Source organism: Cherax quadricarinatus, chromosome 74, assembly GCF_038502225.1.
Source record: "Cherax quadricarinatus isolate ZL_2023a chromosome 74, ASM3850222v1, whole genome shotgun sequence".
In the NCBI taxonomy this organism is placed as follows: domain Eukaryota; kingdom Metazoa; phylum Arthropoda; class Malacostraca; order Decapoda; family Parastacidae; genus Cherax; species Cherax quadricarinatus.
The window spans coordinates 3,841,434-3,868,662 of record NC_091365.1 but is presented as its reverse complement, the minus strand read 5'-3'; the positions used below and the strand labels follow the sequence as shown (position 1 = coordinate 3,868,662).

General features: G+C 43.8%; 1 protein-coding gene across 1 annotated transcript in view; it reads left to right on the top strand.

Annotated features, from left to right (window-relative positions):
* LOC128700183 (RNA polymerase II elongation factor ELL) overlaps window positions 1–27,229 on the top strand; it is a gene marked incomplete in the record, with an annotated part of 380,498 nt that overhangs the window by 274,686 nt on the left and 78,583 nt on the right. The window contains 1 exon segment of the mRNA XM_053793220.2: window positions 24,508–24,552. Coding sequence (XP_053649195.1) covers window positions 24,508–24,552 — 45 coding nt within the window.

Here is a 27,229-nt window from a genome sequence, read left to right as displayed (position 1 = left end):
AAACGTATATCGAAGGTAAGGTAGGTTTCCACAGGGGAGGCCTATGTTTGTACATTATTGACTATTCGTTTTTTCAGTGCTATATTATGTTTCGAAGTTGAACATCCATCTACTCACCTTTCCAGTTATTCTTTTTGCATTAATTTTTATCGTTATAATATCATAATTTTTTTTTTAAACTCGCTGCAAATTAGTAAGTCATCAGTTTGCTCATCTGCATCCAAAACCGTGTGAATAAATGGTTTAGAAAACTGACAAGTTGAGTAAATGAGACATTTGTGCAACATTTAGATAACTTAATTCTGGATAAAGATACCCAAGTGTTGCACCAGTGTATCGTCCAAAACCATGTTATAAAGCTCTGTCAATTAAACCATGCCGTTGTGGTCTAGCAATTGCACAACCATGTCGTAATACTTTAGCAGTTGCATCATTATGTAATGGCCTACAAGTTGTAGAATCATATCGTGGTTACAAGTAACGGCCTTGCAGTTGCAAAAACCGTGTCGTAATGGTCTAGTAGGTGTGAGAGGCAGGAACGACCTGCTCAGATACGTTATCCTGGATTATGTAAATTCTGTGATACCGTGGATGGATATCGGGCGCACAGTAAACTAGCCACTACTAGTAGTTCACATGATGAATAATGTTTTGAACAAGCTTATCATTTAGTACTCTTGAAAGGATTTTGATAGTGTGTGCTTGTTATTATTTATCAGTGTTATCAGTTTAGTTCTTCGAAACTGGTTTGCTGTCATCTTTATAGAGTACGACTGTGTAAGTGTTGTTTTAGTGCTTGTGCAAAGCTATAATTGTGACCGGTTTATGGGGCTCGTCAACGGTCGCAGCCTAACCTCAGACCAGAATTCATTGTTGAGTTCCTGATCCAAGATGTTTTTCGCTGATAGCGGCCTTCAGGCCTACGAAGCTACATTATACCTTGGCTAAATATTGTTTATAGTCTGTTAATTCTTGACTGAAGGGAAAAAATATTTCTTCCATTCACTTCGATCAATGGGTTAGACGTTGGGTTCTCCGGCTGTTCTGACCTCGCTACCTTAGATGACCCGGCGTCTCATGTATTTACATTTTAGAGCAGTGGTTCCGAACCTTTTCACAACCAAGGTCCCCTTTTATTTAAATAAATTTTCCCACGGCCCCAGGTCTGGCATGTTCGATTCGGCAGTCCATTAAATAAGACCAGTTTAAAAAACCATCTAAAAAGTTACTGTTCCTTCCGATTTAGAAACGGCTTAGAAATTTTGAACTTGGCTCACGGACCCTCAGAACTACCGTTGTGGATCCCCAGGAGTCCGCGGACCACAGGTTGAAAACCGCTGCTCTAGACTCTCTAGAGGATACTTGATGCTTGCGGCTTTTAAATGTTTAAAAACTAGACTATAAAGCTGTGAGAGTCTTGTGGCCAGGGACAAACTTCATGGGGCTTGCTATCAGTGGCTTCGTCAATTTCGAATCTGGTTAGGGTTCTGTCAGAAATTTTATCACAGGTCTATAGTCAGTCAAGTAACACTCCTGTATAGTCAGTCAAGTAACACTCCTGTAGGTTTTTAAATCTTTGGGTTTTTAATTGCTAGTAAACATCGTGTCATACTGTGCTCTTGATATTCTGCAAATATCTTGATTAGCAAAACTTCAGTTTTCCCTTGAGCATGAATATTAAATTGGAGCCTTTTTGCCTTTGTTTATGCATGAGTAACGTTAAAGTTACTTTTTATTTCGTTGATGGTTTTTTGTGTTGTCATCTGGCCGTTGTATTCAGCGATTTGTGTTTACCGGAGTAGCGTCACTGCTACTGTCCTCGCCTTATACTTACCTGTGCTTTACATGTGATTGGTTGTGAGGGGTCTTCTACCTGAGGCTTAACTTTCCTATTATCTTCCTGTTCAACCCGACTCTTTGTGCTAGCAGCCCTCAGGTCCACATAGCCCCATTCTTTGAAGTTATTAATGGAGATCAAACAAATCATGACATTATTATATTGTGTTGGGAAGATAGTAATAATAATTATAATAATGTTTTTATAAACACATCTGCCATTTCCCACTAAGACAGGGTAACCCTCAGTAAAGAAAATTCACTTTTAACATTCACACCATCACTGTCTTGCCGGTGGCGTGCCTACACTATAGTTAAAAAATTGCAGTACAGCTACACCACTCCTTCAGAGTGTAGGCACTGTACTTCCCACGTCCAGGACTCAAGTCCGGCTAACCGGTTTCCCTGGCTCCCTTCATAAATGTTACTTTGCTCACGCTCCAATAACACATTAAGTCTCACAAACCATTGTCTCCACTCGCTCCTATCTAACACGCATCAGTGACATACTGCTATATAGAAAGTTCCTTGTTATGCAGAGCATTTCGGGCAAATTAGGTCAGTTTTGTCCCAGGATGCGACCCACACCAGTCAACTAATACCCCAGGTACCCATTTTACTGATGGGTGAACATGGACAGCATATGTCATTGATGTCATCTAGACCTGTATATCTTGTACATGTACTTGTAGAAATAAAAATATTATTATTATTATGTTCGGATTGTTTGTGTACACATCCAGTACTGAGTCCTTCCTTAAAGATGGAACTTACTTTACAGTGATAATAAAAAGGTGAGTAAAATACTGAAGTTTCAATATGGTGTTCGGTGAGCTTAAGCAGACTAAACATTGACATTTCTTATGAATATTCGTGAATGTGACCAAAAAAAAAAAATCCAGAATTTTTGACATAGTTCAAACGCAGCTCGGAAGAAGCCATGATGATATGCTCATATATATATATATATATATATATATATATATATATATATATATATATATATATATATATATATATATATATATATATATATATATATATATATATTATATATATATATATATATATATATATATATATATATATATATATATATATATATATATATATATATATATATATATATATATATATATATATATATATATATATATATATATATATATATATATATATATATATATATATATATATATATATATATATATATATATATATATATATATATATATATATATATATATATATATATATATATATATATATATATGAGCATATCATCATGGCTTCTTCCGAGCTGCGTTTGAACTATGTCAAAAATTCTGGATTTTTTTTTTTTTGGTCACATTCACGAATATTCATAAGAAATGTCAATGTTTAGTCTGCTTAAGCTCACCGAACACCATATTGAAACTTCAGTATTTTACTCACCTTTTTATTATCACTGTAAAGTAAGTTCCATCTTTAAGGAAGGACTCAGTACTGGATGTGTACACAAACAATCCGAACATAATAATAATAATATTTTTATTTCTACAAGTACATGTACAAGATATACAGGTCTAGATGACATCAATGACATATGCTGTCCATGTTCACCCATCAGTAAAATGGGTACCTGGGGTATTAGTTGACTGGTGTGGGTCGCATCCTGGGACAAAACTGACCTAATTTGCCCGAAATGCTCTGCATAACAAGGAACTTTCTATATAGCAGTATGTCACTGATGCGTGTTAGATAGGAGCGAGTGGAGACAATGGTTTGTGAGACTTAATGTGTTATTGGAGCGTGAGCAAAGTAACATTTATGAAGGGAGCCAGGGAAACCGGTTAGCCGGACTTGAGTCCTGGACGTGGGAAGTACAGTGCCTACACTCTGAAGGAGTGGTGTAGCTGTACTGCAATTTTTTAACTATAGTGTAGGCACGCCACCGGCAAGACAGTGATGGTGTGAATGTTAAAAGTGAATTTTCTTTACTGAGGGTTACCCTGTCTTAGTGGGAAATGGCAGATGTGTTTATAAAAACATTATTATAATTATTATTACTATCTTCCCAACACAATATAATAATGTCATGATTTGTTTGATCTCCATTAATAACTTCAAAGAATGGGGCTATGTGGACCTGAGGGCTGCTAGCACAAAGAGTCGGGTTGAACAGGAAGATAATAGGAAAGTTAAGCCTCAGGTAGAAGACCCCTCACAACCAATCACATGTAAAGCACAGGTAAGTATAAGGCGAGGACAGTAGCAGTGACGCTACTCCGGTAAACACAAATCGCTGAATACAACGGCCAGATGACAACACAAAAAACCATCAACGAAATAAAAAGTAACTTTAACGTTACTCATGCATAAACAAAGGCAAAAAGGCTCCAATTTAATATTCATGCTCAAGGGAAAACTGAAGTTTTGCTGATCAAGATATTTGCAGAATATCAAGAGCACAGTATGACACGATGTTTACTAGCAATTAAAAACCCAAAGATTTAAAAACCTACAGGAGTGTTACTTGACTGACTATACAGGAGTGTTACTTGACTGACTATACAGGAGTGTTACTTGACTGACTATACAGGAGTGTTACTTGACTGACTATACAGGAGTGTTACTTGACTGACTATACAGGAGTGTTACTTGACTGACTATAGACCTGTGATAAAATTTCTGACAGAACCCTAACCAGATTCGAAATTGAGGAAGCCACTGATAGCAAGCCCCATGAAGTTTGTCCCTGGCCACAAGACTCTCACAGCTTTATAGTCTAGTTTTTAAACATTTAAAAGCCGCAAGCATCAAGTATCCTCTAGAGAGTCTAGAGCAGCGGTTTTCAACCTGTGGTCCGCGGACTCCTGGGGATCCACAAAGGTAGTTCTGAGGGTCCGTGAGCCAAGTATATATATATATATATATATATATATATATATATATATATATATATATATATATATATATATATATATATATATATATATATATATATATATATATAGATATATAGATAGATAGCAAAAAAAGTGTATGTAGTGAACAAACGGTGCAGAAAGCCGAGAAGTTGATAAATGAGACACTTATGCAACATTTGGGTATCTTTTTCTGGAAATGTTTCACCACCTAGTGGCTTCTTCGGTCTAACGCAGAGCAAGGTGAAAGATGAAGAGTAGTTTGAAGTAATCAGTCCCTCAGTCTGGAGTAGATGTGTTCTGTCCATCCATCTTGACTTTTGTCATCCCACAGTCAATTAAGACTACGGATATAACCCCACTCCACATAAGTGGCAGCAAAGCAGTTCCAGAAGTCTCAGCACTGTACCACTGATGTCCCATATTATCAAAGTCCTTAGAAGAATTTAAAGAAGCGGGATTGCTAAACACATAAAAATCGCAATAATTGCACAATCCAGGCGGCATGAGTTTAGAGCAGATCTCTCCTGCCTCACCCAGTTAGATCATTGCATGGTATTGGGCGCACTTTGGAAGACAAACAAAATGTAGATACAGTATACAGGCTCTGCAGAAGCTTCAACAAGTGTAACCATGGCGTAATAGCATAAAAATACGTGCAGAAGGAATAACTGGAGAAGTGGGCATATATTTTTTTTAGTCTAACAAATCTAACGCACAGAGTAAAAGTGAACAAAAAATCAGACCTCCACAGTATAAAGCTCTGTTCAAGGCACAATACTCTCCTCACTTCTCATTCTCGTTCTTATAAGTGACATGAACTAAGACATGTCATGGCACTGTGTCATCCTTTGTAAACGATACTGGGATTGTATGACAGGGACATCTTTTTTTAAGGACACAACAAATCTTGAAATTAATGTTGACCAGGTCATATAATGGGCCTCAGAAAACATTATGATGTTCAATGAGGACAAATTTCAGTTACTAGGCTACAGAGATTCTCTGTACGTTGTATAGCTCAGCAGTCTCTCTTGTCTTGACGGGATCATTAGTATACGTTAGTTTTCCAGTCTGGAGAGAAAAGGTGAATTGAAGAGTTTCATTATTTGCTAAACATCTGTTGTTTGGAATGTTCTAGTTATCCAGCCCAACATTTTCCTTGTGGTAGCAATAACAACATTTTTGTGAGCCTTGAATGTGAGATCCTCCGACATTTTGTACTCCGTTCAGGTCTTATTTCTTTCATTCTTCCTCGGCGTAGCGGCTAAAATTTGTTTTCTGAACATCATATTTCATGTGGCCCATTGAAAGACTTCATTTGTATATACAAGATGTGATGCGTCTTCGATGGACGCTACTCTTATAGAGATTCTGGTTCCATCTGCATAGGTTAATACCCTACTATGATTTATATCTTTGTCTCTGTCCGATGTAAGAATGAGCAACAGAACTGGGGCGAGTACTGTGCCTTGACTGACATCTTTTCACTGCGGCAGCTTCCGACTTCATTTACTCTGTTCACTAATACTCTCTGGGTTCTCTTTGTTAGTAAGTTAAATATATCTATCTCCACTTTTCCAGTTCATCTTGCACGTTTATCACACTAAGGTTGCATTTGTTGAAGGCTCTTGTAAAATTACTGTACAGTACATCAGCATTTATGTTCATTGATGATGGCGGACGTCGCCAAACAGGAAGGAAGGTGGCGCTGTTATTTGTTCACCTCAAGTTTACATAAGGAAGACTCCGGGGGCCAATGTCCCCGCGGCCCGGTTCCTGACCAGCCCTATCTTACACTATATATAATGGGGATTACTGACAGACTCTAAGCTGCCTTCAAGAGGAAGCTCGATACGTTCCTGGTCAGCCTGGCTCTGGTGCATACGTCAAATTGCGTGTGGCAAGCATCAACAACCTAGTTGATCAGGTCAGCAACTGGGAGACCTGGTTTGAGACTGGGCCAAGAGAAGGGTTGACTTCTTGGATCTTCGTCAGGTACCCTTCAGGTGAACATGAGGTAATGGTGTCCCAGGTGAACATGTAACGGCGCCACCTTTCTTCCTGTTTGGCGACCTCCGCCATGGGCAAGTGAGTTCCGTGTCGTTCCTGCCTGTCATGCCTGCCTGCTTGTCTGCCGCCTTGCCTGCCTGCCGCCTTGCCTGTCTGTCTGCCGCCTTGCCTGTCTGTCTGCCTTCTCGCCTGCCTGCCCCTCGCCTGCCTGCCTCTATGACTGCCTGCTTGCTATATTGTTTACGTGTCATGTCATAATGCCTACATACTATTATATACCTGTGATCAATTTCGAGAGTTTTCAGGCTGTGCTAGCGGACCAGATGCCTATATACCATCCACAAGTCCGGCTGATCTTACAAGTGCCGACCTCGCCGACTGCATTATGGTTGAGTTTGGCAACAAGTCTGGCGTGGTGCCTGTATGACTCTTGATATTGCCTGCCTGCCTGCCTGCCTGCCTGCCTGCCTGCCTGCCTGCCTGCCTGCCTGCCTGCCTGCCTGCCTGCCTGCCTGCCTGCCTGCCTGCCTGCCTACCTTCGTGTGTCTGACACTATACTTGTCACGACATCCTCCCCAGCTAGGGGGTCCCCCGTGTTCCTTGATTGCTTGCTTTTGCTCTCTCCCCCCTCCTTGTAAGCACATCATAGCCATTGTGGCCAGTCCCTCCAAACTGCGAGATTCTGTTCATTCTTACCTGATGTTGATTCTGTTCATTCTTACCTGATGTTGATTCTGTTCATTCTTACCTGATGTTGATTCTGTTCATTCTTACCTGATGTTGATTCTGTTCATTCTTACCTGATGTTGATTCTGTTCATTCTTACCTGATGTTGATTCTGTTCATTCTTACCTGATGTTGATTCTGTTCATTCTTACCTGATGTTGATTCTGTTCATTCTTACCTGATGTTGATCAGTTTCTTCTTACCTGATGCTAATTCTCTTTCTTCTTACCTGATGTTGATTCTGTTCATTCTTACCTGATGTTGATTCTGTTCATTCTTACCTGATGTTGATCAGTTTCTTCTTACCTGATGCTAATTCTCTTTCTTCTTACCTGATGTTGATTCTGTTCATTCTTACCTGATGTTGATCAGTTTCTTCTTACCTGATGCTAATTCTCTTTCTTCTTACCTGATGGTGATTCTGTTCCTTCTTACCTATTGTTGATTCCAGGGATCATCATCCGGTACCGGACAAGGTCAGCTGTCATGAGCAGTCATACTGTTGGTGCTAGATACACGCATTTCTATGTACACATTCACAACTCAGTTGATCATGAAGTAACCTCTCGGCCTCTTCTGCATTGTCTGCAGGTTTTGCTGATGTCTAGACATTTACTCTGTGGCTCCTCACTGCTTGTCCCTGTGCACCGCTCCTAAACCTAACTTGAGTTTTAAGGTTAAGATACGTGCGATGAACTGTGTTGAGTGTCACCCCGGCTTACTGAGTGTGTCACCCCGGCTTACTGAGTGTGTCACCCTGGCTTACTGTGTTGAGTGTCACCCTGGCTTACTGAGTGTGTTGTGTGTCACCCTGGCTTACTGAGTGTGTTGTGTGTCATCCTGGCTTACTGAGTGTGTTGTGTGTCACCCTGGCTTACTGAGTGTGTTGTGTGTCACCCTGGCTTACTGAGTGTGTTGTGTCACCCTGGCTTACTGAGTGTGTTGTGTGTCACCCTGGCTTACTGAGTGTGTTGTGTCACCCTGGCTTACTGAGTATGTTGTGTGTCACCCTGGCTTACTGAGTATGTTGTGTGTCACCCTGGCTTACTGAGTATGTTGTGTGTCACCCTGGCTTACTGAGTGTGTCACCCTGGCTTACTGTGTTGAGTGTCACCCTGGCTTACTGAGTATGTTGTGTGTCACCCTGGCTTACTGAATGTGTTGTGTGTCACCTTGGCTTACTGAGTGTGTTGTGTGTCACCCTGGCTTACTGAGTGTTGTGTGTCACCCTGGCTTACTGAGTGTGTCACCCTGGCTTATTGAGTGTGTTGTGCCACCCTGGCTTATTGAGTGTGTTGTGTCACCCTGGCTTACTGAGTGTGTTGTGTCACCCTGGCTTACTGAGTGTGTTGTGTGCCACCCTGGCTTACTGAGTGTGTTGTGTGTCACCCTGGCTTACTGAGTGTGTTGTGTTTCACCCTGGCTTACTGAGTGTGTTGTGTGTCACCCTGGCTTACTGAATGTGTTGTGTCACCCTGGTTTACTGAGTGTGTTGTGTCACCCTGGCTTATTGAGTGTCACCCTGGCTTACTGAGTGTGTTGTGTGCCACCCTGGCTTACTGAGTGTGTTGTGTGTCACCCTGGCTTACTGAGTGTGTTGTGTTTCACCCTGGCTTACTGAGTGTGTTGTGTCACCCTGGCTTACTGAGTGTGTTGTGTCACCCTGGTTTACTGAGTGTGTTGTGTCACCCTGGCTTATTGAGTGTCACCCTGGCTTACTGAGTGTCACCCTGGCTTACTGAGTGTCACCCTGGCTTACTGAGTGTGTTGTGTCACCCTGGCTTACTGAGTGTGTTGTGTCACCCAGGCTTACTGAGTGTGTTGTGTCACCCTGGCTTACTGAGTGTGTTGTGTCACCCTGGCTTACTGAGTGTGTTGTGTGTCACCCTGGCTTACTGAGTGTGTTGAGTGTCACCCTGGCTTACTGAGTGTGTTGCGTGTCACCCTGGCTTACTGAGTGTGTTGTGTCACCCTGGCTTACTGAGTGTGTTGTGTGTCACCCTGGCTTACTGAGTGTGTTGTGTGTCACCCTGGCTTACTAAATGTGTTGTGTGACACCCTGGCTTACTAAATGTGTTGTGTGTCACCCTGGCTTACCGAGTGTGTTGTGTGTCACCCTGGCTTACTGAGTGTATTGTGTGTCACCCTGGCTTACTAAATGGGTTGTGTCACCCTGGCTTTCTGAGTGTGTTGAGTGTCACCCTGGCTTACTGAGTGTGTTGAGTGTCACCCTGGCTTACTGAGTGTGTTGTGTGTCACCCTGGCTTACTGAGTGTGTGTCACCCTGGTTTACTGAGTGTGTTGTGAGTCACCCTGGCTTACTGAGTGTGTCACCCTGGCCTACTGAGTGTGTTGTGTCACCCTGGCTTGCTGAGTGTGTCACCCTGGCTTACTGAGTGTGTGTGTCACCCTGACTTACTGTGTTGTTTGTCACCCTAGCTTACTGAGTGTGTTGAATGTCACCCTGGCTTACTGAGTGTCACCCTGGCTTACTGATTGTGTCACCCTGGCTTACATAAGAACATAAGAACGAAGGAACACTGCAGAAGGCCTACTGGCCCATGCGAGGCAGGTCCAAGTCTCCTACCGGCTTAAGCCAATGCACCCAACCTAGTCAGGTCATGTCACATTGACTTAATGGAGGAACACGGCAACCGACCTGGTAGCACAAGCTATCAGGTCTAACTCACACCCACCCACATCTACTCATGTATTTATCCAACCTATTTTTAAAGCTACACAACGTTCTGGCCTCTATAACGGTACTTGGGAGTTTGTTCCACTCATCCACAACTCTATTACCAAACCAGTACTTTCCTATATCCTTCCTGAATCTGAATTTTTCCAACTTAAAACCATTGCTGCGAGTCCTGTCTAGGCTAGATATTTTCAGCACACTATTTACATCCCCTTTATTTATTCCTGTCTTCCATTTATACACCTCAATCATATCCCCCCTAATTCTACGTCTTTCTAGAGAGTGCAGTTTCAGGGCCCTTAGTCTATCCTCATAGGGAAGGTTTCTGATACATGGGATCAACTTTGTCATCCTCCTTTGTACATTTTCCAGAGAATTTATATCCATTCTGTAATACGGTGACCAAAACTGTGCAGCATAATCTAAACGAGGCCTAACCAAGGATGTATAGAGTTGAAGAACAACCTGAGGACTCCTATTATTTATGCTTCTTGATATGAAGCCAAGGATTCTATTAGCTTTATTGCGAACACTTATGCACTGTTGTCTTGGTTTCAGATTACTGCTAACCAGAACTCCTAAATCTTTTTCGCAATCCGTAATATTAAGATCTACATTAGTTAGTTTATATGTGGCATGGTTATTATCCTGTCCAACATTTAGAACTTTGCATTTGTCTATATTAAACTGCATCTGCCACTTCTCCGACCACTGCATCAGTCTATTCAAATCTTCCTGGAGTGCTCGAATGTCCTCGTCAGAATGAATTCGACGGCCTATTTTGGTGTCATCGGCAAACTTGCCGATGTCGCTCTTTATGCCCTCATCTATGTCGTTTATGTAGATTGTGAACAGCAGGGGGCCCAACACTGTGTGTTGTGTGTCACTCTGGCTTACTGAGTGTGTTGTGTATCACCCTGGCTTACTGAGTGTCACCCTGGCTTACTGAGTGTGTTGTGTGTCACCCTGGCTTACTGAGTGTGTTGTGTGTCACCCTGGCTTACTGAGTGTGTTGTGTGTCACCCTGGCTTACTGAGTGTGTTGTGTGTCACCCTGGCTTACTGAGTGTGTTGTGTGTCACCCTGGCTTATTGAGTGTTGTGTGTCACCCTGGCTTACTGAGTGTGTTGTGTGTCACCCTGGCTTACTGAGTATGTTGTGTGTCACCCTGGCTTACTGAGTGTGTTGTCACCTTTGGTTAGTGTATTGAGTGTCACCCTGGCTTAATGAGTCTGTTGAATGTTACCTTGGCTTACTGGCTTATCGGATCACTGAGTGTTACCTTGGTTTACTGGCTCATCGGATCACTGAGTGTTACCTTGGTTTTCTGGCTTATCGGGTCAGAGTATCACATTGGCTTACTGGCTTATCGGGTCACTGAGTGTTACCTAGGTTTACTGGCTTATCGTGTCACTGAGTGTCACCTTGGCTTACTGGCTTATCGGGTCACTGAGTGTCACCTTGGTTTACTGGCTTATCGGGTCACTGAGTGTCACCTTGGTTTACTGGCTTATCGGGTCACTGAGTGTCACCTTGGCTTATCGAGTCACTGAGTGTCATCTTAGTTTACTGGCTTATCGGGTCACTGAGTGTCACCTTGGTTTACTGGCTTATCGGGTCACTGAGTGTCACCTTGGTTTACTGGCTTATCGGGTCACTGAGTATCACCTTGGCTTACTGGCTTATCGGGTCACTGAGTGCCACCTTGGTTTACTGGCTTATCGGGTCACTGAGTGTCACCTTGGTTTCCTGGCTTATCGGGTCACTGTCACCTTGGTTTACTGGCTTATCGGGTCACTGAGTGCCACCTTGGTTTACTGGCTTATCGGGTCACTGTCACCTTGGTTTACTGGCTTATCGGGTCACTGAGTGTCACCTTGGTTTACTGGCTTATCGGGTCACTGAGTGTCACCTTGGTTTACTGGCTTATCGGGTCACTGAGTATCACCTTGGCTTACTGGCTTATCGGGTCACTGAGTGTCACCTTGGTTTACTGGCTTATCGGATCACTGAGTGTCACACCTTGGCTTACTGGCTTATCGGGTCACTGAGTGTCACCTTGGCTTACTGGCTTATCGGGTCACTGAGTGCCACCTTGGTTTACTGGCTTATCGGGTCACTGAGTGTCACCTTGGTTTACTGGCTTATCGGGTCACTGTCACCTTGGTTTACTGGTTTATCGGGTCACTGAGTGTCACCTTGGTTTACTGGCTTATCGGGTCACTGAGTGTCACCTTTGTTTACTGGCTTATCGGGTCACTGAGTGTCACCTTGGTTTACTGGCTTATCGGGTCACTGGGTGTCACCTTGGTTTACTGGTTTATCGGGTCACTGAGTGTCGCATTGGTTTACTGGTTTATCGGGTCACTGAGTGTCCCCTTGGTTTACTGGCTTATCGGGTCACCGAGTGTCACCTTGGTTTACTGGCTTATCGGGTCACTGAGTGTCACCTTGGTTTACTGGCTTATCGGGTCACTGAGTGTCACCTTGGTTTACTGGCTTATCGGGTCACTGGGTGTCACCTTGGTTTACTGGCTTATCGGGTCACTGAGTGTCACCTTGGCTTATCGAGTCACTGAGTGTCATCTTGGTTTACTGGCTTATCGGGTCACTGAGTGTCACCTTGGTTTACTGGCTTATCGGGTCACTGAGTGTCACCTTGGTTTACTGGCTTATCGGGTCACTGAGTGTCACCTTGGTTTACTGGCTTATCGGGTCACTGAGTGTCACCTTGGTTTACTGGCTTATCAGGTCACTGAGTGTCACCTTGGCTTACTGGCTTATCGGGTCACTGAGTGTCACCTTGGTTTACTGGCTTATCGGGTCACTGAGTGTCACCTTCTTTTACTGGCTTATCGGGTCACTGAGTGTCACCTTGGTTTACTGGCTTATCGGGTCACTGAGTGTCACCTTGGTTTACTGGTTTATCGGGTCACTGAGTGTCACCTTGGTTTACTGGATTATCGAGTCACTGAGTGTCACCTTGGTTTACTGGCTTATCGGGTCACTGAGTGTCACCTTGGTTTACTGGCTTATCGGGTCACTGAGTGTCACCTTGGTTTACTGGTTTATCGGGTCACTGAGTGTCACCTTGGTTTACTGGCTTATCGGGTCACTGAGTGTCACCTTGGTTTACTGGCTTATCGGGTCACTGAGTGTCACCTTGGTTTACTGGCTTATCGGGTCACTGAGTGTCACCTTGGTTTACTGGCTTATCGGGTCACTGAATGTCACCTTGGTTTACTGGCTTATCGGGTCACTGAGTGTCACCTTGGTTTACTGGCTTATCGGGTCACTGAGTGTCACCTTGGTTTACTGGCTTATCGGGTCACTGAGTGTCACCTTGGTTTACTGGCTTATCGGGTCACTGAGTGTCACCTTGGTTTACTGGCTTATCGGGTCACTGAGTGTCACCTTGGTTTACTGGCTTATCGGGTCACTGAGTGTCACCTTGGTTTACTGGCTTATCGGGTCACTGAATGTCACCTTGGTTTACTGGCTTATCGGGTCACTGAGTGTCACCTTGGTTTACTGGCTTATCGGGTCACTGAGTGTCACCTTGGTTTACTGGCTTATCGGGTCACTGAGTTTTAACTTTGGTTTACTGGCTTATCGGGTCACTGAGTGTCACCTTGGTTTACTGGCTTATCGGGTCACTGAGTGTCACCTTGGTTTACTGGCTTATCGGGTCACTGAGTTTTAACTTTGGTTTACTGGCTTATCGGGTCACTGAGTGTCACCTTTGTTTACTGGCTTATCGGGTCACTGAGTGTCACCTTGGTTTACTGGCTTATCGGGTCACTGGGTGTCACCTTGGTTTACTGGTTTATCGGGTCACTGAGTGTCGCCTTGGTTTACTGGTTTATCGGGTCACTGAGTGTCCCCTTGGTTTACTGGCTTATCGGGTCACTGAGTGTCACCTTGGTTTACTGGCTTATCGGGTCACTGAGTGTCACCTTGGTTTACTGGCTTATCGGGTCACTGGGTGTCACCTTGGTTTACTGGCTTATCGGGTCACTGAGTGTCACCTTGGCTTATCGAGTCACTGAGTGTCATCTTGGTTTACTGGCTTATCGGGTCACTGAGTGTCACCTTGGTTTACTGGCTTATCGGGTCACTGAGTGTCACCTTGGTTTACTGGCTTATCGGGTCACTGAGTGTCACCTTGGTTTACTGGCTTATCGGGTCACTGAGTGTCACCTTGGTTTACTGGCTTATCGGGTCACTGAGTGTCACCTTGGCTTACTGGCTTATCGGGTCACTGAGTGTCACCTTGGTTTACTGGCTTATCGGGTCACTGAGTGTCACCTTCTTTTACTGGTTTATCGGGTCACTGAGTGTCACCTTGGTTTACTGGCTTATCGGGTCACTGAGTGTCACCTTGGTTTACTGGTTTATCGGGTCACTGAGTGTCACCTTGGTTTACTGGTTTATCGAGTCACTGAGTGTCACCTTGGTTTACTGGCTTATCGGGTCACTGAGTGTCACCTTGGTTTACTGGCTTAGGTCGGGTCACTGAGTGTCACCTTGGTTTACTGGCTTATCGGGTCACTGAGTGTCACCTTGGTTTACTGGCTTATCGGGTCACTGGGTGTCACCTTGGTTTACTGGCTTATCGGGTCACTGAGTGTCACCTTGGTTTACTGGCTTATCGGGTCACTGAGTGTCACCTTGGTTTACTGGCTTATCGGGTCACTGAATGTCACCTTGGTTTACTGGCTTATCGGGTCACTGAGTGTCACCTTGGTTTACTGGCTTATCGGGTCACTGAGTGTCACCTTGGTTTACTGGCTTATCGGGTCACTGAGTGTCACCTTGGTTTACTGGCTTATCGGGTCACTGGGTGTCACCTTGGTTTACTGGCTTATCGGGTCACTGAGTGTCACCTTGGTTTACTGGCTTATCGGGTCACTGAGTGTCACCTTGGTTTACTGGCTTATCGGGTCACTGAATGTCACCTTGGTTTACTGGCTTATCGGGTCACTGAGTGTCACCTTGGTTTACTGGCTTATCGGGTCACTGAGTGTCACCTTGGTTTACTGGCTTATCGGGTCACTGAGTTTTAACTTTGGTTTACTGGCTTATCGGGTCACTGAGTGTCACCTTGGTTTACTGGCTTATCGGGTCACTGAGTGTCACCTTGGTTTACTGGCTTATCGGGTCACTGAGTTTTAACTTTGGTTTACTGGCTTATCGGGTCACTGAGTGTCACCTTGGTTTACTGGCTTATCGGGTCACTGAGTGTCACCTTGGTTTACTGGCTTATCGGGTCACTGAGTGTCACCTTGGTTTACTGGCTTATCGGGTCACTGAGTGTCACCTTGGTTTACTGGCTTATCGGGTCACTGAGTGTCACCTTGGTTTACTGGCTTATCGGGTCACTGAGTTTTAACTTTGGTTTACTGGCTTATCGGGTCACTGAGTGTCACCTTTGTTTACTGGCTTATCGGGTCACTGAGTGTCACCTTGGTTTACTGGCTTATCGGGTCACTGGGTGTCACCTTGGTTTACTGGTTTATCGGGTCACTGAGTGTCGCCTTGGTTTACTGGTTTATCGGGTCACTGAGTGTCCCCTTGGTTTACTGGCTTATCGGGTCACCGAGTGTCACCTTGGTTTACTGGCTTATCGGGTCACTGAGTGTCACCTTGGTTTACTGGCTTATCGGGTCACTGAGTGTCACCTTGGTTTACTGGCTTATCGGGTCACTGGGTGTCACCTTGGTTTACTGGCTTATCGGGTCACTGAGTGTCACCTTGGCTTATCGAGTCACTGAGTGTCATCTTGGTTTACTGGCTTATCGGGTCACTGAGTGTCACCTTGGTTTACTGGCTTATCGGGTCACTGAGTGTCACCTTGGTTTACTGGCTTATCGGGTCACTGAGTGTCACCTTGGTTTACTGGCTTATCGGGTCACTGAGTGTCACCTTGGTTTACTGGCTTATCGGGTCACTGAGTGTCACCTTGGCTTACTGGCTTATCGGGTCACTGAGTGTCACCTTGGTTTACTGGCTTATCGGGTCACTGAGTGTCACCTTCTTTTACTGGTTTATCGGGTCACTGAGTGTCACCTTGGTTTACTGGCTTATCGGGTCACTGAGTGTCACCTTGGTTTACTGGTTTATCGGGTCACTGAGTGTCACCTTGGTTTACTGGTTTATCGAGTCACTGAGTGTCACCTTGGTTTACTGGCTTATCGGGTCACTGAGTGTCACCTTGGTTTACTGGCTTATCGGGTCACTGAGTGTCACCTTGGTTTACTGGCTTATCGGGTCACTGAGTGTCACCTTGGTTTACTGGCTTATCGGGTCACTGGGTGTCACCTTGGTTTACTGGCTTATCGGGTCACTGAGTGTCACCTTGGTTTACTGGCTTATCGGGTCACTGAGTGTCACCTTGGTTTACTGGCTTATCGGGTCACTGAATGTCACCTTGGTTTACTGGCTTATCGGGTCACTGAGTGTCACCTTGGTTTACTGGCTTATCGGGTCACTGAGTGTCACCTTGGTTTACTGGCTTATCGGGTCACTGAGTGTCACCTTGGTTTACTGGCTTATCGGGTCACTGGGTGTCACCTTGGTTTACTGGCTTATCGGGTCACTGAGTGTCACCTTGGTTTACTGGCTTATCGGGTCACTGAGTGTCACCTTGGTTTACTGGCTTATCGGGTCACTGAATGTCACCTTGGTTTACTGGCTTATCGGGTCACTGAGTGTCACCTTGGTTTACTGGCTTATCGGGTCACTGAGTGTCACCTTGGTTTACTGGCTTATCGGGTCACTGAGTTTTAACTTTGGTTTACTGGCTTATCGGGTCACTGAGTGTCACCTTGGTTTACTGGCTTATCGGGTCACTGAGTGTCACCTTGGTTTACTGGCTTATCGGGTCACTGAGTTTTAACTTTGGTTTACTGGCTTATCGGGTCACTGAGTGTCACCTTGGTTTACTGGCTTATCGGGTCACTGAGTGTCACCTTGGTTTACTGGCTTATCGGGTCACTGAGTGTCACCTTGGTTTACTGGCTTATCGGGTCACTGAGTGTCACCTTGGTTTACTGGCTTATCGGGTCACTGAGTTTTAACTTTGGTTTACTGGCTTATCGGGTCACTGAGTGTCACCTTGGTTTACTGGCTTATCGGGTCACTGAGTGTCACCTTGGTTTACTGGCTTATCGGGTCACTGAGTGTCACCTTGGTTTACTGGCTTATCGGGTCACTGAGTGTCACCTTGGTTTACTGGCTTATCGGGTCACTGAGTGTCACCTTGGTTTACTGGCTTATCGGGTCACTGAGTGTCACCTTGGTTTACTGGCTTATCGGGTCACTGAGTGTCACCTTGGTTTACTGGCTTATCGGGTCACTGAGTGTCACCTTGGTTTACTGGCTTATCGGGTCACTGAGTGTCACCTTGGTTTACTGGCTTATCGGGTCACTGAGTGTCACCTTGAGTCACCTTATTCTCAGGCGCCTCGGCAAATTTTTTTTTCTTCCACTTTTTGACGTTGGCAATTCAATGGCGCTTTTAACTGATGCGGGATATTTTAATTTAATGTGGCAGTGTTTATTTACGTTGTGTGTTGGTTCTTGCTGGTAGTTTTGTTTACATAGTTTCACTTTGGATATTTTTGTGTATGTTGGTATTTACATCTTGTTGCTGAGAGCACTGAGTCATCTCATAGGTCAGAGTGATCCTTAAGTCTCACTGCTTCCTTTCTTTCTCTATTGTTGTAGTGTATTAAGTCGATTATGATGATGATTAATACACCTACTCTCTCTCTCTCTCTCTCTGCTGACTTCTTTCACTGCCCTCTTGTCTATTACCTCTCTTAGACTATATTCCCTTCACAACCTTCTTCCAGTGTTTCCTTCACTACTTCATCAAAACATTGGCTACGGAAAGATAATTTATTTTACACATTACTAGACAAGGAAGTTGTGTGTACGAAGTAATTATTAGTTATATAGATGATTAGTATGGTTAAGGAAACCTTAACTGTGTTTAAAGTGGCGTAGATATGCTTAAATATCTCATCATACGAGGTGATATTTTGTTTTTGCGTTGCTTAGTAGTTAGCTAGGAAAGGAACCTGTTACACCTCATAATGAATACCGGCATGGGGATTTATTTCTTCCATGGTTAAATGAGCAAAACATCCACGTAGCGACTCATGATATGACTAAGACACGCCTCAGAGAAATTTTCCTGTCTTCTGATAGAATGCTGTTACCAGCTGCGAGTCTCTTGGAGGAAGAGGGGGAAATTCCCACTCGGTAAGACGGGGAAGGGAGAAGTCTCTTGGGGTTTCCCCTCTAGTTTACCTGAATATTGTATTGAAAATCATCTGCTCGGCCCTGTGGCAGGCCAGACCTTCCTTTTGAAACGCTGATCAGTAAAAAAAAAAAAAGAAAAAAAAATGGTACGGGTGGGGATTGAACTTGCGGCAGGTGAGTCTTAAAACTCCAGGCCAGCTCGTAAGCCACTTGGCCAGCTGGCTGCAATAAGATTCGCCCAACTAGGTGTATATATACACCATAGGGAGGTTAGCATGGGTGCCACTGTGACTACAAATGCAAGTTTTTACAAAGGAATGTCTCTCCAGCGTGAGATTCACAGTATGGCCCATGCTAACTTCCCTATGGTGTATAAATACACATAATTGAATTAATCTTATTGTGGTCAGCTGGCCCAGTGGCCTAGGTGCTAACCTGGAGTTTCACAACTCACTTGCCGCGAGTTCCATCCCCACTCGTATAGTGATTTGTTTACAAACTTGTCATTACGATTTCGCGAGTTGATCATTGAGGCTGTGCGTGTATACAGTCCGATGAAAACACAGTCCTAATGATCCGGAACTAACCTGAAGAACTAATCCATTTTCTCTTAAAGACGGTTATGAAGTTATGAGAATGTACAGAGAGAATCTTCGCCGTCAGTATAACTTTAGGCAAGCACCTAAATTATTGGGAATGCTTGCAGTTGCTTGAAGGGTACTCCCTGGAACGTGGACGAGAAAGATACAGTGTAATTTAAAAATGGAAAGGTTTGGAGGGCTTTGTCTCAAATTTGTACACTGAGATGATTTTCTGAGGAATCACGAAGCTTAGCAAAATACCCCCACTGACAGGCAGAGTAAACTCAATACACTAAGCGAACTCATTAAATATAGTGAATATGATAATGGTATACAATACCGACAAGTTGATAAGTAAGACACATGTTTAACAGTTAGATATCTTCGGAAACATTTCGAATACATAGTAGGCTCCTTCAGTCGAGTACAGAGGAGGCAGCAGAAACAGTAGAGATATAAAGTAGCCTACCGTATAGGTGAAACGTTTCGGAATAAAGATACCTAGCTGGTGCAGAAGTTTTTATCAGTAAATATAGAGGGACCAAGACTTTAGCATCCTCCCTTAATACATAAGGGAAATTACCAACCGACGAAATTTGTTGAGTTCCCGTAGTTAGTTCCTAATCAGCCGGGCTGTGGTGCCTGTGCTGGACTGTGTGAGACCAGGACTAATAGCTTTATTGATCAAGCCATCAGGTGGAAGACCTGATGCTGGATCGGGCTGCGGGGACAGTGCCCCCATAACTGTTTATTATAGACAAGCAGGATTCCATGGGTGACCACCCAGAGAGCCGGTTGCAGACCAGGCCTCGTGGTTGATAGTGTGATCAATAAGTTGAATTATAGCTGTGAGCTGACAAATACTTAATAATGATAGATATGTCTGTCTCCAGGAGGGGTTGCCATAGTAGAAACATTCTGAAAACTAGTTATTATATAATAAACAACAACGGACCTAAGACTGATCCCTGTGGAACGCCACTTGTTACAGATCCCCACTCGGATTTAACCCCATTTACGCACGCTCTCTGCTTCCTATTGGTGAGCCATGACTCGATCCAGTACAGCACTTTTCCCCCAATGCCATGAGCTGCCACTGTCTTTAACAGTTCTTCTTTTTGATTACAATAATATTTTTTTTATTATAATAAAATCTGGAAACTCGTCACGGGTAGAAAATGAGATTTGTCATTAAAGAATAAAAAGGCACAATACCGTGACTGGAACAGTACACGTCTTACTGGAGGATATCAGAAACACTGCTGGAACAAGTGTAGAAGCCTTTAAGAGAAAACTGGACAACTACCTTCACCAGCTGCCAGATCAACCAGGCTGTGATGGATAGGTGGGGAAGCGGGCCACCAATAGCAACATCCTGGTTGACCAGGCAAACATCAGACGAGCCTGGCCCATGGCCGGGCTCCGGGAGTAGAAAGAGTTTTGATACTTATCAGGAGTTATACAAATAACCTTCATATAGGAGAGAGGAGCTTACGACGATGTTTCGATCCAACTTAGACCACTTACTGTGACTCGTAAATGATCCAAGTCGGATCGAAACGTCGTCGTAAACTCCTCTCTGTCCTATGTTCGAGTTGTTTGAGATCTTTCGTTGTTACGACGTTTTACCTACAAGATGATACTGCGTGAAACGTGACAGTGACAGGTTTCCATTGCTATATGGGTCATTTTTTAATCACTGATCTCTAAGACTGTGCTTGCCAAATTCGGTCCAACCTAGGCAGCACAGTGCGGCTGATCAGGAACATGGCGAACACAGGAGCTATGACTCAGCCTCTGCAAGCACAACTGGGTGAGTACAACGCAAAGTTAACCCAATTAGTTTAAGCAGGGTCTTATTCTATGTATTATTATATACAATAGTAGTCGTTATGGGAAGAAACTGAATCATTGTATACCATCTGTACCGCCAGATTGTGATGGCTATGTGGAGCTGAGGGCTGCTAACAGCAACAAGCTGGTTGACCAGATTGGGTTGATAGTGTGTAGGGTAGAAGAACGCTTGAAATGGATCACGTGCAAGTAACAGATTTGCTTGGGTGTGGGTATTGGATGGGTTGGTGTGGGTGTGTGTGGGTGGGTGGGTGTGTTGGATGGGTTGGTGTGTGTGTGGGTGTGTTGGATGGGTTGGTGTGTGTGTGTGTGTGGGTGGGTGGGTGGGTGTGTTGGGTTGGTGTGTGTGTGCGTGTGTGTGGGTGGGTGGGTGGGTGTGTTGGGTTGGTGTGTGTGTGGGTGTGTTGGATGGGTTGGTGTGGGTGTGTGTGTGGGTGGGTGGGTGGGTGTGTTGGGTTGGTGTGTGTGTGTGTGTGTGTGTGTGGGTGGGTGGGTGGGTGTGTTGGGTTGGTGTGTGTGTGCGTGTGTGTGTGTGTGTGTGTGTGTGGGTGTGGGTGGGTATGGGTATTGGGTGGGGGGAAGTATCACTCATAACCTTGTGTTCTACATTTTTCATTCACAAATAGCTTACACATACATTTCGCTCTTTCCCGGACCATTATGAGCTGATAATGGCCAAGGACGGACTCGAACTTATTCTTTTCTCTAAGTGCCAGTTATTTGTGACTTGCTCCAGGCACGGTATTTTCACTTTTATTGTACTTTTTCATATAATATATATATATATATATATATATATATATATATATATATATATATATATATATATATATATATATATATATATATATATATATATATATATATATATTGGGTCCGCCTCTGGTGTAAATTGTGGGACCCACAGCCTCGGAGAAGTGGACAAAAAGGCTTCAAGGAAGAATATTTGGATTTCTTCCTGAAGCCGTTTGGATATTCCACTTCCCCTACCACCCCATCTTTTCATATTTTTTTTTACCAATAGGAATATTTTATTACATAATATGATACAGAAGATTTAAGAGATACATTGTTGATATAAAGGTGGCATATACGGTACATGTTATGTGTGTATTACCGATTATAAGGCGAAAATCTCATCCAGCTCATTAGAGCTGGGGCGCGTGCCCAGAATACAGGAGGCATTATATATATATATATATATATATATATATATATATATATATATATATATATATATATATATATATATATATATATATATATATATCAGCTAGTTTTCTGTTCCAGCGGCTCAGCGCGGCTGTTCAAAGGGGTAATGCATGCTGCATTTTGGGCACACGCCCCAGCTCTGAGGAGCTGGATGAGATTTTCGCCTTATAATCGGTGATACACACGTAACAACATGTATATATATATATATATATATATATATATATATATATATATATATATATATATATATATATATATATATATATATATATATATATATATATATATATGCCACCTTTATATCAACAATGTATCTCTTAAATCTTCTGTGCCATATTATGTAATATATATATATATATATATATATATATATATATATATATATATATATATATATATATATATATATATATATATATATATATATATATACACAAAACCACTCTGAAAGAATAGAGAAATTCCTAGCGCTTTCGAGACTACTCACATTATAATGATAATGTGAGTAGTCACGAAAGCGCTTGGAATTTCTCTATTCTTTCAGAGTGGTTGTTTTGCATATTCTGAAATCGCCTGTTTACTGTGATCTTATTGCATATATATATATATATATATATATATATATATATATATATATATATATATATATATATATATATATATATATATATATATATATATATATATATCAACAAGTCGGCCGTCTCCCACCGAGGCAGCGTGACCCAAAAAAAGAAAGAAAATCCCCAAAAAGAAAATACTTTCATCATCATTCAGCACTTTCACCACACTCACATTATCACTGTTTTTGCAGAGGTGCTCAGAATACAACAGTTTAGAAGCATATACGTATTAAGATACACAACATATCCCTTCAAACTGCCAACATCCCAAACCCCTCCTTTAAAGTGCAGGCATTGTACTTCCCATTTCCAGGACTCAAGTCCGACTATATGAAAATAACCGGTTTCCCTGAATCCCTTCACTAAATATTACCCTGCTCACACTCCAACAGATCGTCAGGTCCCACGTACCATTCGCCTCCATTCACTCCTATCTTAACACGCTCACACACGCTTGCTGGAAGTCCAAGCCCCTCGCCCATAAAACCTCCTTTACCCCCTCTCTCCAACCCTTTCCAGGACGACCCCTACCCCGCCTTCCTTCCCCTATAGATTTATATGCTTTCCATGTCATTCTACTTTGATCCATTCTCTCTAAATGACCAAACCACCTCAACAACCCCTCTTCTGCCCTCTGACTAATACTTTTATTAACTCCACACCTTTTCCTAATTTCCACACTCCGAATTTTCTGCATAGTATTTACACCACACATTGCCCTTAGACAGGACATCTCCACTGCCTCCAACCGTCTCCTCGCTGCTGCATTTACCACCCAAGCTTCACATCCATATAAGAGTGCTGGTACTACTATACTTTCATACATTCCCTTCTTTGCCTCCATAGATAACGTTTTTTGACTCCACAAAGGGCTCTGGTGGCCTGGTGGTTAACGCTCTCGCTTCACACGGCGAGGGCCTGGGTTCGATTCCCAGCCAGAGTAGAAACATTGGACGTGTTTCTTTCCACCTGTTGTCTATGTTCCCCATCAGTAAAATGGGTACCTGGGTGTTAGTCGACTGGTGTGGGTCGCATCCTGGGACACTGACCTAAGGAGGCCTGGTCACAGACCGGGCCGCGGGGGCGTTGACCCCCGGAACTCTCTCCAGATAAACTCCAGATAAACATATACCTCAACGCACCACTCACCTGTTTTCCCTCATCAATTTTATGATTAACCTCATCCTTCATAAATCCATCCGCCGACACGTCAACTCCCAAGTATCTGAAAACATTCACTTCTTCCATACTCCTCCTCCCCAATTTGATATCCAATTTTTCTTTATCTAAATCATTTGATACCCTCATCACCTTACTCTTTTCTATGTTCACTTTCAACTTTCTACCTTTACACACATTCCCAAACTCATCCACTAACCTTTGCAATTTTTCTTTAGAATCTCCCATAAGCACAGTATCATCAGCAAAAAGTAACTGTGTCACTTCCCATTTTGAATTTGATTCCCCATAATTTAATCCCACCCCTCTCCCGAACACCCTAGCATTTACTTCCTTTACAACCCCATCTATAAATATATTAAACAACCATGGTGACATTACACATCCCTGTCTAAGACCTACTTTTACCGGGAAGTAGTCTCCCTCTCTTCTACACACTCTAACCTGAGCCTCACTATCCTCATGAAAACTCTTTACAACATTTAATAACTTACCTCCTATTCCATATATATATATTATATATATTGACAGATGTTCATTACACTAGTTATCCATATATCCATCATATATTAATAACACGATTTGTTCTAATGCTATATTTTTTTTCAGAATACTGCTGCCAGTCCAAAGATCTCCTTCCGCGGAAATGAAGGGGTAAGTGTTGTTTATAGTAGCATCGGTCATCTGCCTTGAGGACTGCTCCTAGACCAGGCCTCCTGCGTGTTGCCCTTCTTTAGTAGCGTTAGTATCAAGTGTTGATTTCTGGGGGCCGTAGCCTAGTTGATAGCCTCATTAATCAGGCTATAATGCAGTAGCGCATAGTCCCATGTAGACACCCCAGTCTGGCAGACTTGCGAACTGACAGCTAGGTATCTGTTAGTAATTCCCCTCTAATGTACAAAGCTTGTGCAAGAGTCTCGAATGGTGCAGGCTGCTACCAGCAATACCCTGGTTGATCAGGAAGCAAGGATGCCTGACCCGGCTTTGTCTGCGAAGGTAGAGTACTTGTAACCTCTCATATTTATTATTATTATTAGTAGTAGTAGTAGTAGTAAGATTAATACATGTGTGTGGCAGGGGTTGTGTATTAGAGGGGCAGATAGGAAGGCACTGCTGCAAGTGGAAGGTAAGTTGGGAATAACAGTGAAAGTTGGGCAGAGTCTAGTCTGGGTTGACGATGCAGGTGGCGATGTTAGATACTGGTGGTGATGCAGGTTGTGGTGATGGTGATGATGGTGGTGGTGGTAGAGTCGTTGTGGAAAGAAGTTGTGGTGATGGTGGAAAGTACAAGTTGTGGTGGTGACGGTAGTGGAAAGCACAAGTTGTGGTGGCGATGGTAGTGGAATGTACAAGTTGTGATGGTGGTAGAAAGTACAAGTTATGGTGGTGATAGTAGTAGAAAGTACAAGTTGTGATGGTGGTGGAAAGTACTAGTTGTGGTAGAGTATTGGTGGTGGTGAAGGAAAGTGGTTGGTGAGTGGGTGGTGCAAGGTGAGCCAGGTTTGGCCCACTGCAAACTGCATCCCCCATTGTGTTGGAATTGGGGTGGTGGTGGGGGGCTGCCAGTAGTGTTGGGGCGTAGGGGAAGGGGAGGTGGTGAGGTTTCCACATGAAAGGAACCAGGCCATTCAAGCTAAATGAACAGTCCAATGACAATAGCAACCACAACCATGCAGACTAGATTGTATTTTGACTGAGAAAGAAGAATGTCAAGATAGGAGGAAATTGTAGCAGTTCCTGAGAGACGTTGGCCACACTACACTCCCACCAGCTGCTATATAACTTCAACCCACGGAACGATGGGGGTTGAATCCATGGCGAGTGAGTCGTAAAATCTGCACTTAAAAAAATCCAGCATATGTACGAAAAAAAATGTGATATTAATTTTTGATGATTAAGACACATGTGCAACAGTTGGATATCATTATTGTTGAAGCATTTCGCCTACGCAGTAGGGTTCTTCAGTCAAATACAGAGGCAGCAGGTGTAGTAGTGAAATGAAAATGTAATCAGTCTGTCAACCTTGGAGAAATACATGTAGTATTGAGGTGGTCAGTCCCTCAGAGCCTGGAGAAGAGTTCAGCTCCATGGTCTGGAACGATATCGTTCCAGAGTTCAGTTTTGTCAGCCATTACAGCTTGACAAAGCTCTTGGAGAGCGAAACGTTGTCAAACTAGTCGGATCTGTGTCTGTTTACCTAACAAGACAAAATTGGTTTACCTACAGAGTTGTAGCTGAGTGGGACAAACTGTCAGGTAGTCATTGAAGCGAGAACCTGGAGTGACTCCAGAACTAGGTTGTACAGGTACAGGGTGTGGATGGGTCTGATCTGGACCTTCTAGCATGGGCCAGTAGTCCTGCGGCAGTGCTCCTCCATTCTTGTGTACCTTGGGGAACAGAACTTTTCTCTGCTACAGCCTTTAGTTTTACTCTGTTTACTTTTGAACTTGTTGCCCCCCACCCCAGTCTTGATGTACCCCACCCCAGTCTTGTTGTACTCCACCCCAGTCTTGTTGTACCCCCAACCCAGTCTTGTACTCCACCGCAGTCTTGTACCTCCACTCCAGCCTTGATGTACCCCACCCCAGTCTTGATGTACCCCACCCCAGTCTTGTACCTCCCCCCAGTCTTGTACCCCCACCCTAGTCTTGTACCCCCACCCCAGTCTTGTACCCCACCCCAGTCTTGCTGTACCCCACCCCAGTCTTATTGTACCCCACCCTAGTTTTGTTGTACCCCCACCCTAGTTTTGTTGTACCCCCACCCCAGTTTTGTTGTACCCCTACCCCAGTCTTGTACCTCCACCCAAGCTTTATTGTACCCTCATCCCAACCTTATTGTACCCCCACCCCAGCCTTATTGTACCCCTTAACAGCCTTGTTGTACTCCTTAACAGCCTTGTTGTACCCTTTAACGGCCTTGTACCCCTCCCCAGCCTTATTGTACCCCCTTTACAGCCTTATACCCCATCTCAGCCTTATTTGCACCCTCACTCCAGCATCTCTTGTACCCGGAGCCCAGCCTCTCCTTTACCCCTACTTTATCCTCTGCTCTACCTCACCTCACCCCAGCCTCTCTAAAAGCCTTTTCTTTATCCGCACTTCATCAGGTGGAGGTAGGGCAAGTAGAAGTCCTAACTGAGGAAATCTAGAGGCCGCCTTCCCTATGCTATATTAAAATGACAACTCAATTCAATGTCATTAAAAATCATTTACAAGTATGGCTGAAAGTGTGAAGCGTGGGTAGGTGTGGGTGGCAGCGTGGTGCTGGCAGATCAATGCTGCTGCTGCTACACCCCTCCTCCCATACCAGCCCACACACCAACCAACCC